General features: G+C 42.1%; 1 protein-coding gene across 1 annotated transcript in view; it reads right to left on the bottom strand.

Annotated features, from left to right (window-relative positions):
• Positions 1–24,988, bottom strand: part of ERC2 (ELKS/RAB6-interacting/CAST family member 2) — a gene marked incomplete at both ends in the record, with an annotated part of 849,176 nt that extends 824,188 nt beyond the window's left edge. The window contains one exon of the mRNA XM_079713573.1: positions 24,332–24,988. Coding sequence (XP_079569699.1) covers positions 24,332–24,988 — 657 coding nt within the window. The remainder of the gene's footprint in view (positions 1–24,331) is intronic.
• Positions 24,989–25,637: the final 649 nt, after the last annotated feature.

Genomic DNA, 25,637 nt, shown 5'->3' with positions numbered 1-25,637 from the left:
AAGAGTCTTTGCAGATATAATTAAAGATTTCAAGATAAGATCATCCTCCATTTAGGGGAGACCTAAGTCCAATGACAAGTATCCTCATAAGAGAAAGGCAGAGGGAGATTTGAGACACAGAGACACACAGAGAAGGTGACGTGAAGACAGAGGCAGAGATTGGATTGATGTCTCTACAAGTCAAGGAATGCCAAGGGTTGCTGGCAGTCACCAGAAACTCGGAGAAAGGAATGGAATGTATTCTCCCTCAGAGCCTCCAGAATGAACCAACTCTGCAGACACCTTGATTTCAGATCTCTGGCTTCCACAACTGTGAGAGAATAAATGTCTGCTGTTTTAAACCACCAAGTTAGTGGTAATTTATTATGGTGTCCCCAATAAACTAATACAGTGAGTTATGGACCCAAAAGCCTTGAACAGAAATCAGATCCTCACTTTACAGGAAGAAAGGAAACTGAGGTTCAGAGCAAAGAATTCATTAGCATGCTATCAATCACACAATGGGTTCATGACAAAGCCAAGACAGGCTCTAGGCTACACTCTGGTCTCCCAATTCCTGGGTCAGCGTCTTCTTCAGTATCTCTTACCCACTTCATTGAGAGACAGAATCGTACATGCACTTTAGAACATGACCACCTACATCAGTGTCCTTGTTCCACCATTTGCTAGCTGTGCACCTCTGTTTTCCCACCTGTAAAATGGGAACAGAAATGACAACTACCTCACAGTGTTATTTTGGAGAACAAATGAGTCAATATATATGCCTGGTATGTAGTAGCTCTCAATAAATGTTAACTATTATTATTATTTTATTCCAATATCTATTGACTTATTGATAAAGGGCAAATTATAAAATCAGGAATATGGCAGTGCCTAGAAAAATAGTGGTAGACACATTAGCAGGGTTTATCACTATGTGTGGAAATTTGTGACAAATCTTATTTCCCAATTTCTTATGAGGGGAGTTGGACATCAAGAGGTCACATCCACCACCCTTGATTTGCATCTCTCTGACAGTCTTCACTATCCCAACCCCCAAAAAGGAGTGCCTAATATGGTTGGCCAGTGACTAGGACATCAACTGGAACGTGTTGTGCTAGTGGACAGAGTCACTGTAGAGCAAAAAGAACACAGCCCTGCCTCACATCCTCTCTCCCACTTGTGCAGCCCCAGGAGGGCAAGCTGGCCCCGAGCCTCCCATCTGCTTCCTGCTCTCCCATTCCTGATCACTCCTGGAAACATTGTTTTCTCAGGCATCTGCCATTCACACAGCTCTCCAGCCATAGGACCAGGAAGGCAGGTGGTGCCCTTCCCTGCCGTGCAGGACAGGGCCCTGTCCACCCTCCTTTACCCTTTCACTTCTGGGTATTCATGTGGTAAGCACACCAGAGCCTCCTCTTCTGCTAATCTTGATGTCCCCCTGAGCGTGGTGGCTACCTGGGGTCAGCCCGAAGCAGGTGTGGCCATCTTGGGTCTGGTGGGGAGGGAACAGCAAGCTCACTCACCTAATCAAAAAATCCCTGCATGGAGAGATATTGAGCCTATCCTCAGTGATTAATAAAGCCATACTCTGTTTCCCTTTTGACTGCTAGCCTTTAGGTGATCAGACTCCTTGATCAGACTCGGGAGACAGGCAGAAAGAGCAGTAGCATTCAGACACCAAAACCCTACCCAAACTCCTAACAAAATCATATTACTTCCTGGGCTTCCCTGGTGGCGCAGTGGTTAAGAACCTGCCTGCCAATGCAGGGGACACGGGTTCGAGCCCTGGTCGGGGAAGATTCCACATGCCACAGAGCAACTAAGCCCGTGCGCCACAACTACTGAGCCTGCGCTCTAGAGCCCACAAGCCACAACTACTGATCCCGCGTGCCACAACTACTGAAGCCCACGCACCTAGAGCCCGTGCTCCACAACAAGAGAAGCCACCACAATGAGAAGCCCACGCACCGCAACGAGGAGTAGCCACCGCTCACCGCAACTAGAGAAAGCCCGTGCACAGCAACAAAGACCCAATGCAACCAAAAATAAATAATAAATAAATAAATAATTTTTTAAAAAAATCATATTACTTCCTGATGGAAAATGTATATAAGTTATGTTTTCTCAAAGAATAATGTTCATTATAAAGTGTCCTCTGATGTATTGAACTTCCTATTAGTCATCTGAATGATAATGAACACTTGAAAAATACAAAGAAAATGAAACACTTGGGGAAATTAAAGTCATATCTCCCCAAACCAAATACATCAATCTGTTGTAATGGTTAGCCTACTCTAATTATAGCACTGGATCTACACACATACACACACACACACACACACACACACACACATGCATACACACCACAAGCCTTGGCATATATATCCCAATATAAAATCCAAGCCAGCTGCTGGAATTAAGCTAAATACTATTGAAATTAACAGTGTCCTTAGGAAATGTAGCACTGGGATGCTGATTTCATCAGAATTCTATCTGCCTGTACTTTTTCCAGGAAGTTCAAGAACCATAAGCAGCTGTAGAAATCCAAGTCATCAGAAAAGCAAACGAAGGCAGCTCCTCTCCTGCAAAGCAAATTCCCTAAAAGAGCCTCAGCATCTGCCTTCTTAGCATAAGGGGACAACACCTTAATCTACTGTGAATTTTTAATAGTTCTCTCTTCCCTTTTACTCCGTTCATTTGGGAAACATGATCCATTTTACTCCAGGCCAGACACCAGACTTTTACCATCACTCTTTTTTTTTAATTGGAGTATAGTTGCTTTACAATATTGTGTTAGTTTATACTGTACAGCAAAGTGAATCAGCTATCTGTATACATATATCCCCTCTATTTTGGATTTCTTTCCCACTTAGGTCACCACAGAGCACTGAGTATAGTTCCTTGTGCTATATATAAGTTCTCATTAGTTATCTATTTTATACATAGTATCGATAGTGTATATATGTCAATCCCAATCTCCCAATTCATCCCACCCCCACCCCTTTCCCCCTTGGTATCCATATGTTTGCTTATTCTCTACATCTGTGTCTCTATAAATAAGATCATCTACACCAATTTTTTCAGATTCCATATATATGCGGTAATATACGATATTTGTTTTTCTCCTTCTGACTTACTTCACTCCTTATGACAGTCTCTAGGTCCCTCCCGGTCTCTACAAATGACCCAACTTCATTACTTTTTATGGCTGAGTAATATTCCATTGTATATATGTACCACATCTTCTTTATCCATTCCTCTGTTGATGGACATTAGGTTGCTTCCATGTCCTGGCTATTGTAAATAGTGCTGCAATGAACACTGGGGTGCCACCATCACTTTTTTTTTATACATCTTTATTGGAGTATAATTGCTTCACAATGCTGTGTTAGTTTCTGTTGTACAACGAAGTGAATCAGCCATATACCTACATATATCCCCATATCCCCATATCCCCTCCCGCTTGAGGCTCTCTCCCACCCTCACTATCCCATGCCTCTAGGTCATCGCAAAGCACCGAGCTGACCTCCCTGTGCTATGCAGCTACTTCCCACTAGCTATCTATTTTACATTTGGTAGCATATAGATGTCGATGCTTCTCTCACTTCGCCCCAGCTTCCCCCTCCCCCCACCCCGTGTCCTCAAGTCCATTCTCTATGTCTGCATATTTATTCCTCCTCTGGCACTAGTTTCATCAGTACCATTCTTTTTTAGATTCCATATATATGAGTTAGCATATGGTATTTGTTCTTCTCTTTCTGACTTACTTCACTCTGTATGACAGACTCTAGGTCCATCCACCTCACTACAAATAAATCAATTTTGTTTCTTTTTACAGCTGAGTAATATTCTATTGTATATATGTGCCACATCTTCTTTATCCATTCATCTGTTGATGGACACTTAGGTTGCTTCCATGTCCTGGCTATTGTAAATAGTGCTGCTATGGACATTGTGGTACATGACTCTTTTCTTTTCTTTTTTTTTTTTTTTCTTCACGGTACGCGGGCCTCTCACTGTTGTGGCCTCTCCCATTGCAGAGCACAGGCTCCGGACGCGCAGGCTCAGAGGCCATGGCTCACGGGCCTAGCAGCTCCGCGGCATGTGGGATCTTCCCGGACCAGGGCACGAAGCGGACTCTCAACCACTGCGCCACCAGGGAAGCCCCATGACTCTTTTTGAATTATGGTTTTCTCAGGCTATGTGCCCAATAGTGGCATTGTCTTTGACTTTCAAGAATTAATCAATGCCTGATATACCTTACCTATTTCTCTTTCCCCAAGTATCCAAAAGCAGATCTTTTCCCATTTCCAATCCTGTGCAGGTAGCTCTCAAACTCCTTGAACCCAAGAAAATGATTAAGATGACGCCACCACCCACTCCCACTGCTAGAGCCAGGATTTTCATCTAAGATGCTGAGGCCAAAAGATGCTCATATTTGACTAACATCTTGAATGTGAAAATGTTCTTCATTTCATCTTCAAACTAAGAATGTACATCTGTCAACCAAGGGGTAGACTAGAGCAATGTGGTGAGACACGTCCCACCTAAGAAAAGCAACAATCCAAGTGAGGCAGCTCCCTGGGTTCAGAGATACTGGATCTGCTCGGTGTCTGAGAAAATTCAGAAATCCAGGTTCTTCATAAAGTCTCCCAGTTTATTGATGTTGACAACTAATTCCCAAGGTCACATGGCCAACTTGTGGCAGAGTGAGAATTATACCCAGCCCTCCTAGCCTCATGAAACCCAAGAGGCTTTAGCTCTGTGTGTGTGTGTGTGTGTGTGTATAACTGTATTTTATTCAACAGCTATTTACTAAACAACTGCCATATTCAGGGATATCATTTTAATAAGCAGATGGATGGATGGACAGCCAGATATTTATTTAAAAAGCAAGTGAAAAAGCAAAACATAGTTCCTAAATTTACAAAATACCTTTAAAAAACTGAGACACAACATTCAGTCCACAACTACCATTTTTGTCCTAAAATACTTTTATCTGCAATTGATATTGAATAGGGAATAGATTGCATAGTCTTAAAACAAAAAGGCAAACAAAATTTTATTTAAACCAGAGCATCTTCCACTAAGAAAGCCATGACTAAGGAAGCACTGTAGCTTTGTAATCCACAGGTAAAACCTCTTCTTGGATTATTTAAGAACCACTCTGCACTCTTGGGAGCACGGGGTATATTTCTGCAGCGTTTCTATCAGGATAGTAATTAGTATAGCTGAGAAATGCCATCAACAGCACAAGTAAAATTAGCCTTTACTTGTAAAATTTCTCCTGGGAAGTGCTGGTGGCTCCTGTCTCCACCAAGCAGAGTAATGGGCTTGCTGGGTCGTCCCACAGCAAGCAAATCGCCCCATCAGCAGCACCTGAATAAAACCACCAGCACATCGAACTGGACCGCCAGAACATCTACCTTTGTCTGCTTCAGTCACACCTGTCTCATCCTAGCCCCATCCCCTCATCAAATCTCACTCATGAGTCATAAAACAGCACTTTTTTTTCTTTTGCCACCAGGGAACTCTTGATTTCCCTGAAAATTTTTGAGTAGCCTTAGAGTTATGGCATGTTTCAACCAAACATTTTTTTCTCATACAGTGATACCTCAGGGCAGCAGTCCCCAACCTTTTTGGCACCAGGGACCAGTTTCGTGGAAGACAATTTTTCCACAGGTTGGGGGGAGGGCAGAGGCGGGGTGCAGAAGGTTCAGGCGGTAATGCCAGCGATGGGGAGCGACAGATGAAGCTTGGCTCCCTCGCCCGCCTCTCACCTCCTGCTGTGCGGCCCTAACAGGCCTCGGACCCGTACCATCCACGGCCTGGGGGTTGGGGACCCCTGCCTCAGGGGAAACGAAGGTCCAAGGAGAGGAGGTGACCAGGCCAACATCACATCCTGTTTGGCATCAAAGTCAAGTCTAAGTTAAGTCTAAAGCTCCCTCGTCTGGAGCTTTCTCTTTTTGTTAAAGTAATCTCCTTAGGATAAAAGTTACTGCTTTTACTCCACACCTACTAATATTTCTTTATCTGGACCCTTCCTGACCACCTTCTCCCTGGGTTTGAGGAAGAGAAACACCACCAGCCCAAGACATCTCATGTTCTCCCTCCTCTTTCAGACCTTGTTCAACCAATAACCCCTCTTTCTAGTGGCCCATTCCCTAAAAGTTAAAAATATGGCCAAGTGTGTCACACATTGGTGGGAGAAGACTCCCCAGACTCTGCATCCCCTCCAGTTATCTCTTCAAAGCCAAGTTCCTTGCAGGAAAAGTATAAAAATCTATATTACCTATGTATGACTGATTCACTTTGTTATAAAGCAGAAACTAATAAAAAAAAATTCTAAAAAAAAAAAATCTATATTACCACTTGCAACCCACTGCAGTTTAACATCCATTCTCACCACCACCATGACGTTAAAAAAAAAAAAAAAAAAAAAAGCCAGTTCCACTAAACCCACATCCCTATTCAGCATCACCACCTGGATGAGTGAGACTTTGCAACAAAACATGATCAAAAAACATGATCTCACAGCATCCTGATCCTGTTTTGCCCTCAGTCTTCCCAAGTGGATCAAGCCTAAAACCTTTGACTCCTTTTGTTTCCTCCACTAGAATGGAACCTCCATAGAGGCAGGAATTTTTTACTATTACTATACCCTCAGCACCTAGTCCAGAAAATGGTGGAAATTCCATAATTGTTGACTTGATCCATTTCAGCCATTCAGTCATCATTGTGTTTGATCCCCTTGGGGGACAGCAGTGATATCTCCAGTGGAAAGTAGATAAACACATCTAAAGACCAGTGAAGAGATTAGGGTTAGAGAACTTGATATGAGAGACCATTCCTTTGGTACAAACTGAAGTGTCATCATAAGAGTTTTAGCTGGACAGAGATTATGCAGCAGATGGATTCAGTAGACAGAGATTAATAAAACAGGCCAAAGTTTTTTAAAAATCAATCAATCAAACACCTCCTCTGAGTCCTCGGGAGTCTAGCTTGGTTGGATTAATGTGTGGAGCTATCTAGACCTGGAAGCCATGCAATCTTCTTTGGACAACTTGAGAGTTTGCCTTTCCTGAGAGTTTAGACAACAGCATTTATTGGGAAATCATCCTCATCTTTTTTCTCTATTACTCCCTACAGTGACACAAAAATTTATAGTTTCCGCCTTATGCTGCAGAAAATATTTCAACGCAGCCTACCAGAAAAATGTAATATGAGTCTCCCTTTTTTTAGCAATAGAAAAGTCTGACTATGGTCCAAAATTCTCCAGAGTGCCCATCTGTAAAACAACATGAACTGCCTTAGATTCAGCTAAGGGGGTCAATATCTCAGGCAAGAAAACTCTCCTACCCATCCCTAAGAAGCTCATCTGAACTGCTTTCAAGAGCAGGGTATTCTAATTCCACTGAATCTATAAAGGAGAGAGAATAACAGGACCATAGAGAAAAAGCATTCCCAAGACTGTAATACGGCATCTCCTTGGCATATAACAATACCTACGCATCCAGTGATGACATTTTAGAGATGGCATTTCCCCCTCCATCTCTCTCCCTCCCTCACTCCTTTCCTCTCTCTCTGTCTCTCTCTCTCTCTCTCTGTCTCTTTGTCTCTGTGCCTCTGTCTCTGTCTCTCTCACACACACACACACATATTAATAACAGAAAAGGCATGTCAAAGAACTGAGCCAAGGAAAACTGGGCTGTTCTCAACTCAAAAGATGCAGAGCTTCTGCTGGGTCTGTAAGCACCCTTCCGTTTTGACCATCGGCATATTGACAGAGGAGGTCTTAAACTCATCCTTCTGCTGTACCATGGCAGAGGAGTTCACAGAGCCAGGAACATACAGGAAAAATCATGGAAGCAAAATACAGTGCCTCCATGTAATATTAAGTACCATATTTACTTCTCTTGAATCAGAAAAAAGTTTTAAGGTGATCTCCAAGGTCCAATTTCTCTTTCTCCTCTTTAAACATAAGTGCAATAATTGGACAACTACTTTTGCCCTACCTTCATCCCAATGCTTTATGAAATAAATCTCTAATCATATAGTTGCTCTTGTCCATTCTCTCCATTGAAAGTCTGGACTCCCCACCACCCACCCCTGCTCCCACCTTCCACCATTTTGAATATGAGTCCATTCTCAAGGACTGACTCCAATGCCACTTTCCCTATATGAAGTCTTCCCTCATCCCTTCCTTCTCTGGGTTTCTAAAGCATTTTAATTGTATGTTTTAGTGGCAGGTACAACTTTCTTCCCTTTTTTTAATGGGTCTTTTTTTTATAGGTTTTTATGAGTACAGCATTTTCCCTGCTAGACTACATTCTCATGGCAGGAGCTAGGACTTACTTGTTTTTGTAACCACAAAGCTTCTAAACAGAGGGCCCTGTCTACCAATAAAGATGCTCTGGCTATTAGTAAACCTCAACTCAAATCGGCTTATACAAATTGCAGGAAATCCAGAGGTGGGACAGTCTTCAGGTATGGCTCTGGTTCCATTTCTCTGCCATTCCCTCAGCTCTCTAACTCCCTTATGTGTTGCCTTTGTCCCCAAATTGGTTTCCCTCATGGTTATCATCATAATCTATTATTTGAATGTTTACTCATGCTAGCATGGTGCTAAATATTTTTACATTAACCCCCTCATTTAATCCAATTAAACTAAAATCCTATTAAATTTACCCTTATAGTAGTAAATTTATACCTAAAGCAGGTACTATTATTATACCTACATTACAGGTGAGGAAACAGGTTCAGCCAGATAAACTAAATTGCCCAAAGTCCCACAGCTGGAAATGGAACCCAGGAAATTAATCTCCAAAGCTGGTGCTCTCAACCACTGTCAAAGACAACCCAATAAGAACCAAGAAGGCAGGCCCCACTAATGCCACATTACCAGTCTGCTCACAGAAACTCTGAACGGGCAACATATCAGATGCAGAGGGTAAAAGTGTGGCTGCCAGAATTACAATATAAGCATCATGTATGAATGCCGCTACACATCCTACAACAAGGTTAGGAAACACCTAATAGGTGTTAACAAGGCATTCAAGACTGGCACCAAGTTGAGACTTTCTCATAGAAGCTAATCAGAAATACTGGATGGGATTTGGAAAGGCAATGACTTTTTCAACATGGGCTTCCAAGTTGTTTAATTCAGACTCCATGCCTGCCCTCAGATTACCTTGTGTACACAGGGCTGGCCACTAGATATTTCAGCCGACCCTGATTTTGGCAACCAACTTTGGAGTTAGTCTGTCTGGGCTCAACCTCAGCTCTGCCATTTGCTAACTGTAACCTTGGACAAGTAACCTGCCCTCTGAGCCTTGCCTTGCTCGCATATAAAATGGGGATAATACTAATAGTACCTACTTCACAGGGTCCTCATGGGGATTAAATGAGACTCCATATGTGAACCCTTCGGCACAGAGTTTGAAATATAATTATTCCATTTAGAATACACGTAGGAAGTGCTTTATGAGCTACACTGATAATTTTTATTCTTATCAAGGGAACATACTGCAGTCAGGTGGGTGTGCTAAATGGGAAAATGATTCATAGACCTCACACTTTTGCCTGAGAAAGGCAGGAGCCCAGATCTTCCCCACAACTCCCCCTCCCCAACCCCTTCCAGAGGCCCTACATTGGCTGAGTGTTGGGAGGATGCTATGCCCATTCTCCAGGACTCTGGCTAGGCTTCTAGAGAAGAGAGAGAACACTCACATCAAGGACTCTTCTGAGAAAGGTTAAAAAAAAATGAGCAAGATGGGCCTCCCTGGTGGCGCAGTGGTTGAGAGTCTGCCTGCCGATGCAGGGGATACGGGTTCGTGCCCCGGTCTGGGAGGATCCCATATGCCGCGGAGCGGCTGGGCCCGTGAGCCATGGCTGCTGAGCCTGCGCGTCCGGAGCCTGTGCTCCGCAACGGGAGAGGCCACAACAGTGAGAGGCCCGCGTACCACAAAAAAAATAAAAAAAATAAGTAAAAAAAAAAAATGAGCAAGAAATTTCCTTCCCTAGCTAAAACTTCATGTTCAAGCTCCAAGGTAGAGTCAAAAAAAGGTCTATCACTGCTATGTTCCTTATTCACATTCTACATAGAAAAAAAGAAATGGCTCTCAAATAATTTTCATGACATGGTAAAGGGACCGAACATGTGTCTCACACTGCCTGAGTGTTGGGAGGATACTGTACCCATTCTCCTGGACTCTGGCTAGGCTTCTAGAGAAGAGAGAAAATGCTCACATCAAGGACTCTTCTGAGAAAGGTTAAAAAACATGAGCAAGAAATTTCCTTCCCTAGCTAAAACTTCATGTTCAAGCTCCAAGGTAGAGTCCAAAACAAGGTATATCACTGTTATGTTCCTTATTCACATTCTACATAAAAAAAAAATGGCTCTCAAATAATTTTCATGAGATGGTAAAGGTACCGAAAGTGTATCTCACACTACTTTAGAGTCTTCTTCAGCCCTGAGCATGTAACTGGGAACACAGTAGTTACCCAATTAACCTTTACTTTCTAACTCACCAAAATCTTTTGTTTCTTGCTCTATCACAAATGCCTATGGCATAATTTAATTTGCAGTCTTAGATTTATTTGAAATTACAAAGAAATGAAATAGAATTCTCTCAGGTGAACTGGGAATTCTGGCACCCCAAGACAAACATAATGACCAAAAAGTCCTCAATGAAATATTTAAATGTATACTTTACTATGACACCCAACACTATGCAAGCTCTTTCAAGGTAACATTCCTGAGGGTGGAAGAAAATCTACCACCTCTAGTATATTGTACCTGAATACATTTAGTGAATGTGGTACAGTCTATCTACAAGCTTCCACCTTACCAAATACACACTCTCTAACAATCACCAAAATCCTGGTACATGTCCCCACTTCTCAGCACAAACTGAATAGCAGTGAGCCAAAGACATGTCTCATATCACCAAGAGCTCATTCATTTCATTAACTACTAGGAACTACTTACTCCTAATACATGTACTTAATATTAAATGGCAATATCTAGACAGAGTTTTACCTAAATGCCCTTGGGGTTCAGAGCAGGGGTAGGGAGGAGAAATGTTGTGCACAATTCAGATTTTGCACATTTTCCTAGGGAAAACTACAAAGTTTAATGAAAGCTTCACAGCAAGTACCTTGTCCCCAAAGTTTAAAATCACAGACAGAAGTTTTAAAAATTTCAGAAGGCAAATTTTATTTATTATTTGCTGCATTTCTAAAGTTGAGCAGTTTCTAAATTTGGTCATCATGTGCACTATCCAACCTTCCATTGCATATATTTACTTATTTCTACTGGTTTCAGGATTCATTGGGAACTTTTATATTATTTTACATGGGTATTTCAGAAAGTTCCTCCAAGGGACAAATCAGTGAATCTTAATTTTTTTCAACCTTTTTAGATAATATGTGCTCAGGAGCCAATATTTTTTAGAACTCAAGCTAACTGTTACACCTTAGAATAGAAGATGTCAGATTATAACATGCCTAGTTCTAAAAGTGTACAGATACTATCACCAAAATTTCAACCAGTTTGGAGACCCAAGTGTCAATGAGACTAAGGAAGTTTACAAACTGTGGAGAATTTTTTAAAGTTCCATACAGGATGCAATCTGACATTATGTAAAGGAGCCAAATGGGTTCCACTAAGATAAGATAGCATGAACCTGGTATCAGTCAATACTACTTCTGGAATTTCTGCAGTGGGCAAAATCACAGCCAGGGATCGATAAGATGGGTGTGATGGTCAAGAGATTCCAGAGGGCTTACTGAAATAGCTAGTTATAGACAGAGGTAACAGTAGTTAACTTTCTTTGATTGGTCTTGGTCTTCCAAATAACTGAAATAAGGCAATCTCCCAATTATATGTTGCACAAACATATTTCCCAGAAACACCTGTCCATTCCTCCTTACCACCTTACCCACAGGCTCCCTTGATATAGAATCTACCCAACATGCTCTTTCTCAAAGAGACTCTCCATAGTTCTTCTGGGGGTGGGGCATGGGAAGGGGGCCACAGAGCTCATGACTCCTTTGGCCACAGCTGCCTGGATCTAGAACAGACTCTGATTCAAGTCAGGCCAATCCGATTATTGTTTCTCTGAATTCAAAATTGAAATAGAGAAACTATGCAGTATCTATTGAGCACTTGAATGGAGAAGACATGTATGCTTTCCTTTAGTGGCCACTTTTTCACAAGCGACATATAAAACCAGATACTGAGAGAGAAATGAGAGAGTGAGAGACTGTCCCTATTCCTGATCATTTTCCAACTAACTCAATTCCAGCCCCCCAAGACACCTGGCTATCCTACTTACCCTTAGAGTCTGGGAGGAACCTTTATGTGTTCCTAGTAAATCCCCCATTTTTTTCCTTCAGCATGCTTGAATGTGTTTCTGCTACTTGCAACTACATTCTCCCTTAACCAAGAAGTGACGGAATGAATCAGTAAATAAACGAGCTGGATTCTCAAAGAAGACAAAGAAGAGGTTTCATAGGGCAAAGTTGCTAAGAAAGGCAGAAATCAGGAATGCTGGGACCCAAGAGGGGAAGATCTGATTTTCAGAGACAAGATTTGGAACAATACAAAAGATAATTCCTGAACAGGTGTGAGCATCCCAGTGAGGTCAGAAATTACTTGAAGAGGAAGCTGAGAGATGCCCGTTGAGGGACTCCTAGGTCAGGAGACCATCTATATACCCTGAAGTTCTTGAAGATGGAGACAAGGTCAGGAAAATTCTAACTGGGTTAATGAGACCATCCTCATTGGGGTCCAATAATCCATAAAAAAGAGCTTCCCCGTCCCTGAAGCTCTGCTCTTGTGGACCCAGCAAATTTGTCAAAATCATAACCACCTTAAAGGATCTGCTGGGCCTTTAATGAGCATCCTAAGAGATAATCTCTCTCATTCCTCTGCCACCTGTGGTTTTAATTTTCCAGCCAGTCCTGGAGTTGCTTCCTCTCAGCCTTCTGGATGGCTTTCCAAGATAGGAGTGTTCCTTTGGCATTCTCCCCTGTTCATTCACTTGACAAGAACATATTTGCTCCTTCCTGCTTGCTCTCTATCCTCTGTTGCTCCCAGCAACACACTCCCTTCCTCATTCTTGCTTTCCATCCTTTCTGTATACCTCCTTGACAACATCCTTAAGATACTGTCAGGGAGCACACTACTACTTACACTCTATATTAGGTCTTCCACTTCAGCACCAAATTCCCTGGTTTTTAAGCAAATCTGTTGTTTTCCCTTTCAAGACGGTGGAAAGAACACAGTTTTGGAGCTAGGCATACCTGAGATTCAAATCCCAGCTCTCTTTAATGGTGAGACCTCAGGCAGACCACTTAATCTCTCTGTGCCTTGTTTCTCATCTGTAAAATAGGGATGACACATGTCTTGCAGGGCTGTTGAGCTCATGCATGTGGAAAGCAACTAGTAAGTTCCTGGTACATAGCAGGAGCTCAAAAATGCTTATCCAGGGCTTCCCTGGTGGTGCAGTGGTTGAGAGTCCGCCTGCCGATGCAGGGGACACGGGTTTGTGCCCCAGTCCTGGAGGATCCCGCATGCCACGGAGCGGCTGGGCCCGTGAGCCATGGCCGCTGAGCCTGTGCGTCCGGAGCCTGTGCTCCGCAACGGGAGAGGCCACAGCAGGGAGAGGCCCGCGTACCACAAAGAAAAAAAAAAAAAAAATGCTTATCCACCCTCCCTTTCAAGATCAATGTGAGATGGAAACAAAAAGCACCATAAAAGGTCAGTTTAAGGGCTTCCCTGGTGGCGCAGTGGTTGAGAGTCCGCCTGCCGATGCAGGGGACACGGGTTCGTGCCCCGATCCGGGAAGATCCCACATGCCGCGGAGCGGCTGGGCCTGTGAGCCATGGCCGCTGAGCCTGCGCGTCTGGAGCCTGTGCTCCGCAACGGGAAAGGCCACAACAGTGAGAGGCCCGCGTACCACAAAAAAAAAAAAAAAAAAAAAAAAAAAAAAAAAAAAAAAAGGTCAGTTTAAAAAATAAGTTTCATTTCCTTTACAGGTTGTCCATCTCCTTATAAGACTGATCTCTATTTACCAAATGTCTACATCTAAAAGAATTCAAGGTATTTGAAGAGTCATGGTTACTAGTCCAGGTCAAGTTTTTTTTTTTTTTTTTTTTTTTTTTTTGCGGTACGTGGGCCTCTCACTGTTGTGGCCTCTCCCACTGCGGAGCACAGGCTCCGGACGCACAGGCTCAGCGGCCATGGCTCATGGGCCCAGCCGCTCCGCGGCATGTGGGATCCTCCCAGACTGGGGCACGAACCCGTGTTCCCCGCATCGGCAGGCGGACTCTCAACCACTGCGCCACCAGGGAAGCCCCAAGATTTTTTTTAAAGACATCTTTCACGATTCTTTCCCACACAATGATGAGTCGTTTTGCCTTTTGAATCATTATTTTTACATAAATATATACATTCTGATCATCACTTCACAAAGTGAATAAATTGAGTATAGGCAAAGTATCAAGAAAGATGAAGATATAGTAACGATCCAATTAACTCAGGGTTTCTCAACCTTGCATCTATTGACATTGTTGGACAGATAATATGGCGGGGGGGGCGGAGTCTAAACATGCATTGTAGGATGTTTAGCAGCATGCCTGGCGCCTACCCACTAGATGCCAGCAGCATACCCCACCCAGTTGCAACAACCTAATGTCCCCAGACATGGCCAGATGTGCCCTGGGGGGGCAAAATTGCCCCCAGTTGAGAACCACTAAGTTAACTTGATCAATGTATATTGCAGAGTCAGACAGTACAAGCCCAGCTATGGGTTTATAAGACAGGAAGTAGCTGCTTAAGTCATTACTTCTTCTCTCCAGAATATTCCTACTGAAAAAAACAAAATGGCTGCATGTCACTTCCAAGATACAATCAAATGCTGGCTTCACAGAAAAATAGAGAAGAAATTGCACGTGCCAGAATTCTGTTTGTCAGGCTGCTCTAGCTCTTGGCTGCATGCCCACATTCTGCCTAAAACCTACTTCCCAAACTTTTGAAAACACTTTCCACAGCTTTCAGAACCTGACCTTTAGAGCAGCTTTATCTACGTGTGTGTGAAATAGATTTACTATTTTCTCTACTCCTGCAAAGCCAAACCACTTATTGAGTCCAAATGCCAACTGGGGATGGTGGGAATTTGCACACAGATGTCAGTGGACTCCAAAACAACAACACAGGAGCTCCACCTGCAACTAATTATAGAAACTGAAATTGCACTCTGGCCAGAAGAGGCCAGGTTCAGAACCCACCCCATCTGCTTTGGCCGATAAAATCATTCTGTTACTTTTTCTCCTGTCAATATAGACTTGCTTCTTAAATTCCTCTGAGGATGTTGTCTATAGGGAATTTTATTAGGCAGTGAATACTTTGGGGGTGACCAATTCCCTCTGCCTTCCCCTCCCAGAGCTTGGTTTCAATAAGTGCCTTCAGCACAAGTGAGACTAAAATAATCTATTCACTGAAATATTCCAAAATGTTTTCTTTGGTTGATTGTGTGCTGTTGCTATCCCATAGCCAAAATAAAGTGATCCAGAGAGAAAATGGAAGATGGAAGTCATTTAGTTCTCCCAAGGTCTGGCATGCAAGAATGTTTATTTTCTTCCCATTAGCCAAGTCTTTCATAAGAAAACCTGGGAATAAAAATCTGTAAGGCTACTAATGCAGTGCACATGGCTGATCCTAGGGCTGACTGCAAGAGATTACTGAGGCAAAAATCAGCTGACATCTGTGACAAAGATGTATAGCTCACTTCAAATCATTCTCCTACATTCTGGCAAACAAAGAAATCAACCGTTGGATCCATGCCATCTCATCTATCTTCAGAACCAAAGGAAGTTTTCACCCACTGACAAAAGGCATTTAAAATTGTGGTTTCAGTCTAAGTAGGTCATTGCCTAAGTCTGGACCAAAGTTTTTCCACCTTTCTGGAAAGGTGGACAAAAGCTACTATTCTCTGAAGAGCTAAGGAAGACTATTTCAAGACGAAGAAGATGAAATTTTTTTTTCTTCTAAGATTCAGCATTCCAAGTTATGTTGTGGTGCCAAGCTAGTTCATATTCCCTAGTTCTAAATCCATGTGCCTATGTAACATTTGGGCAAAACACACACAGACACTCGCTCTTCAAATCAGAGTTAAACTGAAAAAACTAACAGATATGACATATGATTGACTTCTTAATTTCTCAAATCTCTTGATATGACTTACAAGCTCTTAGCACATTTGGAGAAAGAGGGTGACTAAGGACAGCTCAAGTCAGCGCAGTGGACACCTGCTTTTGTCCTAGAGCATCCCTTCGCCCTTCATGTCAGTTTCTTTAGAGAATTGCTCCTCTCCCAATGCCTGCAGTTCTAATAGGTCACCAGTCATGGTAACCCCTTCTCACATACCTGTCCCCTGCCACCACACACACTCACTAAGTCCTGGAGAAAGAATATAACCAAGGCAGGACCAAAGTCCTTCCATAAATTTTCTAAATGATAAATGAAGATACAGGGATCTCTTATAGCTTCAATTATGACCTACCACATGAAGGAGAAAATAAGGCTCACACATACAGGCAGATATTGAGAACCAGAAATGAAGCAATGGGGAGAGACAAAGTCCTGCTACAGTTTGAGGCCCTGGATCCAGTCAACCCCAAGCTCCATACCTGAGCCTTTCTGCAATTTCATTGCAGGAACTAATAAATTTCCGTTTTCGCTTATACAGGCTAGCAGTAGCATTCGTGTCACTACTTAAGAGTATTGCCCAATACCATTAGTAAGTAGGTTTCTTCATTCTCATGTGTAAGGTCCTTTAAGGTCTCATTTCACCTTACTGAAATGCACCTATTTTTACAGTTATGATGACTGGTGATAATTAGAATAATAATTATCAGTTCATGATTTTCTATGTTTTATCAGTTAGGAAGGTACTAAGCTGCAAGTAATAGGATACCCAACCAACAGTGACTTAAAACAACTAGGGGTTTATTTTCTCACATGACTAGAAGTTTGGAGGCAGGCCATTGCTGGGGCTGGTGCAACTGCTCAGAGATGGTAAGACATATGTCTCTATGCTTTTCTTGTCCTTCCTTCCATGGTTACTAACAGGCAACATATTGACACTAAAGACAGAAAGAAGGAGGAAGGAGCACTGCTGGTGACATTTATTCCTTTATCAGGAAAATAAAAGTTTGCCTAGAATCTCCCAGATTTCCACTTGAGTTTCATTGGTCAGTCACCTCAGGAAGAGGAGGAGGAGCCTGAAGGTGAGCCACTAATCAGGCATCATTAGGATATTAGAAGGCCCAGCCACTGAAGGAAGCTTTGACCACACTGAAACGGTTCATCCACTTTAGAAGTCTCAAACTTAATATCGCAATTCCAGAGCTGCTCTTGAAGAAGTCTTTCCCAAAGTATGGCCTTTATACCCTTAGTTCTAGGAATATTTATAGTTCGTGACACATAGGATTTGTGTATATGTATATATATATATATATATATATATATATATATATATATGTATATACTCTCTTCACTCCCTTTCTGCTTTGCAGGGAGTAGATTTCCCTGACCCCACTGACTTTGGACTTGGCCACATAACATGCTTTAGTCAACAGAATGTTAGTGGACATGATGCAGGCAGAGGCTTTAAATACATCTATGTGGTTTGGCTGGATCATTTGGTGTCTGTGATCCACCATCAGAAGATAAAGCCCTGAATAGCTGCTGTTCCAAAGAGAATGTGGAAACACGTGGAATGTACCTGAATCCCACCTTCAGCCTAGAGCCTGGTGCTCAGAGTCCAGACCTGCCCAACTAAGTTGCAGCCAACCTATAAATATGTAAGGGAGAGGTAAATGCTTATCTTTTTAAGCTAGCAAGTTTTGGTATGGCTTGTTAGACAGCATTACTGCAGCAATAGCTGCCTAATACATAAGTGCTCAGTTTAAGATAAAGTTTCATGGTCAAGTAAGTTTGGGAAATTGCTGGGTTAAGCAAATTTAATAAATATTTTTAACTGCAAGAGTTAGAGCATTTCACCTGCTGATATGTTATATTAGCCTGCTAGGACTGCCAAAACAAAGTACCACAAACTGGGTGGTTTAAACAATAGAAATTTATTGTCTCGCAGTTCTGGAGGCCAGAAGTTCGAGATCAAGGTGTCAGCAGGGTTCTTCCTTCTGAGGACTGTGAGGGAAGGATCTGTTCCAGGCGTATCTCTTTGGCTTATATATGGCCATCTTCACCCTCTCTCTTCCACTGGTCTTCTCTCTGTGCATGTCTATGCCTGTGTCCAAATTTCTCCTTTTCATAAGGACACCAGTCATATTGGATTAGGCCCACCCTAAGGACATCATTTTAACTTGATTACCTCTGTAAAGACCTTATCTCCAAATAAAGTCACATTCTGAAGTACTGGGGGTTAAGACCCCAACATATCTTTTTTTAGGGGGGACACAATTCAACCCAAAGTATAGTGTTTGAATTTCTAGGAGAGGAGTATCTAGTATGTTGTGTCCTAAGTTTATTTGACCAGAAGATCCCCTTTGGAAAGTGTCATTTCCCTGGACACACTTTGGAAACCTGGCTTTGAGGGATCCATGGATCTCAGAGTAGTAGAAGGAATGGTGCCCAAAAGAAGATATAGGGATAAGACAGATCTGAGTAGTGAATATATTTAAGTACCACCCACAAACCTGATGGGACCCGACTCTCCAGGGATAAGCCCTTGATCTCATAAACACTCAGTACTCAAGGTTACTGCAGCTGCATTTAACTGTCAATGGACACCCCTTCACAATGCAGCTGCCTCACCACCTTCTCAGCAGGAGATAGAATTAATTCTGTCACCCACTTCCAACTGGTACAACTCTTCATATCTGGACACTCACAGTGAAATGAATATTTTAGAACAGAGTTGAATGACCTCTGTTGAAATGGCCCTGCAGTTATATAATAAAAGAAAAAATAATAATAAAGGAAACACGGAAATGTGATCCACCTCGACCTTTTCAAGTTACAGGCTCAAAATGAGAATCAATAAATCATATGTGAAACTAGCTCTAAAACTCATCAAAAACCCTTATTAATATTGATTTAGAGTAGATTATTTTCTATTGTGTTAAGCCAGAAATAGAAATTACCACATAACCATTGCTTAAAAGCCATAACATTCCCCAGACAGGTTTACTTACACTTCTTAGGTTACGTTTCCCAGTGACCTTGTCCCACTTCTGCACACACGAGATGGGTAAATATTAGATCTAGTACAATCTTCCAGAGTATGATGCTATTTATATTCATGCAGATCCTTGACTAGCCATGCATGAATTAGGAAAATGTCTAAAAACTGCTTTATGTACGCCTAATTTGGAAAAAATAATCCAATAAAAATACAAAGTTTGGGACTTCCCTCGTGGCAGTGGTTAAGAATCCACCTGCCAATGCAGGGGACATGGGTTCAAGCCCTGGTCCAGGAAGATCCCACATGCCACGGAACAACGAAGCCCGTGCACCACAACTACTGAGCCTGTGCTCTAGAGCCAGCGAGCCACAACTACTGAGCCCACGTACCACAACTACTGAAGCCCGTGCACCTAGAGCCCATGCTCTGCAACGAGAAGCCACCGCAATGAGAAGCCCGTGCACCACAACGAACAGTAGCCCCCGCTCGCCGCAACTAGAGAAAGCCTGCACGCAGCAACGCAGACCCAATGCAGCCAAATATAAAGAAATAAATAATAATAATTTAAAATATACAAAGTTAATAATTGCATTAAAAATCCAGGGATATGAAAAGTTAATAACCTATATGCACAAAACTGCAAGATATAAGTCCGTATGAAGTTTCTGAAAATGTATTTTCTACCATGTTTTCTCTCTCTGATCTTCATTGTATGGGTAAATAGAATGGAGTTGTAAAGAAAAGACCACCATATCATCTTTTAGAGAAAAACGGGTCACCTAACTTCTCCATATACAGTTGCATTTTCTTGCCCCCAACATCCACTCTAACCCCACAGGCCATTAAAAATAAAAAGGGGACTACCTCAAGTGGCAGCCTAACATCTATTATAAATCTTTTCTCCTCATCTCTCCCCAAATCAGTCTACAGGTGTGACATTGAGAGCACGAGACTCCACCCCACTCTTCCTCCATCAAGAAAATATATCGTGAAGCAAAAAGCACAAGTGCTGGCATACAGATAACTCTGCATCCATGCACTCTGGTTTCTACAAACAAACCAAAAATTCCACATATCAGTACTGCAACTCTTAGTATCCCAAATGTATTTCTATACATGCACATCTTTGTGGCTGAGAAGTAGGGCCTTGGAAAGAACCTAGGAAGTGTGAATGGGAAGGGGGTCTGGGGTGGAATATCCATCCAGGAACCTGGGCGTCTACCCTTCACACATAAGAAATTTGGTCATAGCCACCTACCCACTGGCTCTAAGGTCTGTACTTCCTTTAACACAGGGCGTGTGTTCAACATCCTCCCTTAGATCTGGAGTTGGGTTCAGCTTCCTCTGACAGAACCACAAGGATTTCAAAATATACTGCAAAGGAATTGATGAATGGGAGACCTCTGTAACACTGCACATAAGGGTGAAAGGTCTGTGCCTGTGATCATTAAATTCACAGAACTATGAATTTCATATATAAGAGCATTCAAATATCCTCATCTCCACACTATAACGGACCTGCTTCCCATTTCTATTCACATAGCACAATTCAAATCATTTTAGATCACCTGAATTTAGTTAGTGAAATTCTAATTATCCAAATACCCCCTGGTAGAACTACATTTGTTGTTGTGGTTGTTAAGAAACCACAATCAAGTGTTGTTTCTCTCTTTTACATTCCTTTCTTCCATACAGAAAAGTTTAAGAAGAAATAAATTCCTAATTAAGAACAAAAGTCCTAATTAAACTAAATTACATTCTTAATCATTCTATCAAAACTAGTCATGTTTTTCACCTAACATATGAAGTGTGATGTTCCTATCATACTAAGATTCTATTCATAGCTCAGTGATCCTATAAGGAGGTAGTAAGCATAAAGTTAAGATCTTACGTGTTGGCATAAAATAGACCAAAGCCTTAAAGTCCAGCTCTGTCACTTACCAGCTGTGTGAACTTGGGCAAGCTGCTTATTCTCTCTACATTTATTTTTAATCTGTAAAATGAGAAAAAATCTAGCACCTACCTCAGATGACTGATGCAAACACCAAATAAGATGATGTACACAAAGCTCTAAGCACAATGCCTAGTACATAGTAAGCCCCCAACTGATGTCTACTGATTGCAGTAGCAGTAATAACAGAAACAGCAGCAACGGCAGAACTCTGGATTCTTCCCCAAACTTTATTTCATCTCGCTCCACTTTCTGACAAATATAAAAACTCCACTGGTAGAAATTTTTTTTTTTTTTTTTTTTTTTTTTTTGTGGTATGCGGGCCTCTCACTGTTGTGGCCTCTCCCGTTGCGGAGCACAGGCTCCGGATGCGCAGGCTCAGCAGCCATGGCTCACGGGCCCAGCCGCTCCGCGGCATATGGGATCCTCCCAGACCGGGGCACGAACCCGTATCCCCTGCATCGGCAGGCGGACTCTCAACCACTGCGCCATCCACTGGTAGAAATTTTTAGCGCTCCTTCATATCTGACTCTCCTCTCCTTCCTGGAAAGAAGAGAGGACTACACCTCACACCCCCTTGCATTTGTGTCACTTCCAGTCCAAGGAACTGAGAAGCCAATGTGCCACCACAGGAACTCTTTTCCTCTGCTGTAGCAACTCTTGAAGCCACGTGCCAAGATGCGGAAAGCCTGGATCCTGAGTCACTGCCTGGAGGAGAGCTGCCCTGTCAAGTCACTTGACCTGCTTCATAACTTCAGGTGAATAAGAAATAAATCTCTGATGGGTTAAGCCACTGAGATTTGAGGTCTGTTGATTACTGCAGCAGGATCTACCCTATTCTGACCAACAGGTATTCATATACCCCTGAAAGGGATCCTGATATACTTCTGGTGGGGGGGGGGCACTTCAGTTTTTTTAAATAACTTGCTTTTTGTCAATTTTTATATTCTTTACTTTGTAATACTACCTCATATTGCAAGTAAATTGACTTTTCAAAATCTCCATGCCTCTTCCTCCTTTTATATTTTTAACCTAAAAAAGAAAATAATTATAGTTTACTTATATTTAATATACAGATTAAGACTAGGGCTTTCACTGGGTCATATGTTGCATAGTCATATGTCACCCACAGCAACCAAGGTAGCCTGTGATCATAGTAGGTTCCAGAACAAGGAAGAGGTTCCCTCAAATATTCACTTGCTTCTGGCTAAGGTAACATGGGACAGCTAAGTGGAATTGTGGATATTGCCCGCTTTAAACTGAACTATGTCTTACAAAATAGACAAGGGTCTTAAAATGTTTTTAGTCAGAGCAAAAAGGTTTTGTGTGTCATTAAAATGTACCTCAATAAAGTATTTATTTTATTTTTTCTTTTCCATATTAATTCTTTGTGAATGTCAAAGAAGAAACATAATATATTGGCACAATAGCACATTGTGTAATTTATAAATAAATATACATGTATAGGTAGGGATCTGTGCTCAAAAATTTTTTTAATGATAAAACCATAAGAAACAAGTAATTTTGGAGCTGACAGTTTTAAAAATGGCTTCCAAACTTTTTGTCACTACTTGCATCATTCCTAAACTGCTTTAACCATTTTCCAAAACAACTAAAAAAGGAAGAAAACCAGTACAGAACTGGGGAAATGCACATAGCAATAACAGGACTTCATAAACCAGCAAAGTCAGAAAAAAGCAGAAATGATAGTGAGGGGCATTGATTTGACTTAGGAATGAAGAACAAAGCTTTCTGTTCCAACCAAAAATCATATTTCCACATCTGAAAACCAGCAAAGACTCTGTCAGATAATCAAAGGGATAAGGTGACTGCTTTCCGCACATAGAAGGAAAACGAAGAGCAGATTCTCATACAGATCAGACATGCTTCTACAAACGCTTGAACTCCAAAGGGGTGGCAGCCAGGGAAACAGAGAGAAGCCAGGAGATGACCCCAAGAAAGGCAGACAGCTTCCTTAGGACAGCATCAGGACCAACTATCAGAGAATGACTAGTTCAGCCAAGTTAAAATTACCTCCAGCTTCTACAGAAAGTTAAATGACATCTGGGAATTTTTTCCAGCCAAATGGCACAACAACCTCTACTCCCCATCTCTTAGCATTTATCTCACTGCTAATAAGAGGTGAAGCTGGGATATAAACCCAGGCATGTCTTACTCCAAAGCCCCTATGAACAGCACCATATAAATGAGCCTCACAGTATAGGTAGGATTTGAAAATGAAGACTAGCTGGGACTGAACAAAAAGAGGCAGGGAGAGGGGATGCTGAGAAGGCCACGAATGGAAAGGAACAGAAGGGAAAGGAGGTGGGAAACTGAGTATGTGCAAGAATTACCAAGTGGTAGTGCAGGTAGTACAGAAGATGTGGAAGGAGGTGGTATGAGATAAGACTGGAAAGGCTGGCTCAGGCATTCCAGTAGAAGGTGCTGTAGGCTCAGCCAGAGGTACACTTCATTCTGGAGACAATGAGTAATTATTGAGAGCTTTAAAGCAGGGGAATGGCATAACTGCAGGTAGACAATGGGAAAACTAATCTTGCTATGACATGGAAGGTGGATCAAAAAAGAGTAAGCACATAGTAGGTGCTTAATTAATATTGAATGAATAAAGGTAGAAAGACCAGGTTAAAATTTATCCTGTTTCTCTAACATGACATCAAACCCATCCTATCCAATCCCATTTAATATTGTTCAGTTTGCTATTTAGTGAACCAACTTCCCTCATTCTAGAAGGAAATGTTGCTGGTGCATTAAAAAAAAAACCCAATTCACCAGTCAAATGTGGCCCTCTAAATGTTGCTGTTAAAGTGTCTACTCTTGCAAAAATCAACGTTTTCCTCTTCTATTCAGAAGCAAGTACATCTGAGCTGCTCTTGTGACTACTGAAAAAGAAAACAAAAATAACCAAGTATAAAGTTAGCCAATGAGGCGTGATCCCCCCTCTTCTGCAACAATGTGAAAAGGTTATTGGAAAACAAGGAGATCACAAGCTGTAACCTTATATTTCCTATGCCCTCTGGTAGTCTCCAAGTCAAACACATACTAAGCCATAGCTATCTTGATGATGCCAAACTTTCTTCTGCACAGGCCGTGGTACCATCTGCAAAGCATCAATTACTCCGTGAGAAGCCAAGGCTGAAAAACACTGAGATGAGTCGTAACCTACCTGATTTTCTTCATGGGAAACCCTCATCTGCTCCTTGAGGACAGACATCCGGGCTGCCTCTTCTTTCCTCAAGACTCTCTCCTTCTTGAGCTCAGGACTCCAGAAAGTCTTAATACTGTTCATGGAAGACCCCAACTTGCTGTCCTTGATGTCTAGCTCTTTCCGGAGGAGGTCATTCTCTCTCTGAAGTTCCTTGAGCTGGGCTTGAAGGTCTAACATTGTGCTATCCCTTACCTGCCTCAACATGGAGGGGACCTGGTGGTGGTGATGATGGGATGAGCTGGTCAGACCGCCATGTTGATCCGTGTATGAAAGGACATCTGTGTGGGAAAGTCCAGCAGAGGCAATATTGGGACTACTCCCCATAGCTGTGACTCGGCCTCCATATACAGCTCGATTTGTGGCCCTTCCCAGAGTCATGGTGCCCTTTGGGTAAGTTGTTGAAGCCACCCCCTCATGATCACTCAGATACATGGGTCCAGACGTAGCATAGGCTGCATTAAGGGACTGGATATTCTCCATGGACAGAGTCTTGCCTGTTCCTCCACCTCCCCCACTACTTGTTCTTCGGTGGCCCAAACGAGGAGACCTTGGCAAACGAGGAGATCTGGAAGGACTACCTTCCAGATTGGTGATTGTTCTTGCACTTCCATACATTTTTCTTCTATTATGAGGTGCTACAGAAAAGAAAGAATGCTATACTAAGTTGGAGATTAAGCCAATATTTCCACTGTTGGCCAGAATTTTCACTGCATTCTTTTCATAGTCTGTACCAGAAAATGCATCCAATCAGAGGTCTGAAAAATGAGAAAAAAAGATAATCAAAAACAAATTTCTTTAGAACTCTGAATGTTAATTGCATTATATTTTTAAAATATATATATAGATGATAGATTGATGATAATGATAGAGTCACACCCATGCTTATTTAAAAATAATAGTGACCCCAAACTTTACTTACTACATGTAAACATTTTGTAAACTCCTCCCCACCCTGCTCCCAAGCAAGGTGAAAAGTTCTCAGAGCAAAAAAGAAGCTCATTTTTCCTTAAGAAAATGAAGCTCTGCATTTCAGTCTGTGCTAAGTGACAGTTGGGAGGGACCTCCAGAAAAATTCACCATAGGATTCCTTATCATAGAGACCCTAGCTATAAAATACTCCATCCTAGGGACATGACCCCCATAAACAAGTGGCTTGACAGTGACTCTGAGAAGTTGTTGCTTCTTAGGATGTCAAATAATAGTCAAGCAGGCTGTTACCTCCCTCTCCTGTAACCATTACAGACAATACTAATCCATCACAGTT

This window comes from Hyperoodon ampullatus, assembly GCF_949752795.1.
Source record: "Hyperoodon ampullatus genome assembly, chromosome: 10".
Lineage (NCBI taxonomy): Eukaryota > Metazoa > Chordata > Mammalia > Artiodactyla > Ziphiidae > Hyperoodon > Hyperoodon ampullatus.
Note: the sequence above shows the minus strand (reverse complement) of the source record. Positions and strands in the feature narration are given on the sequence as shown.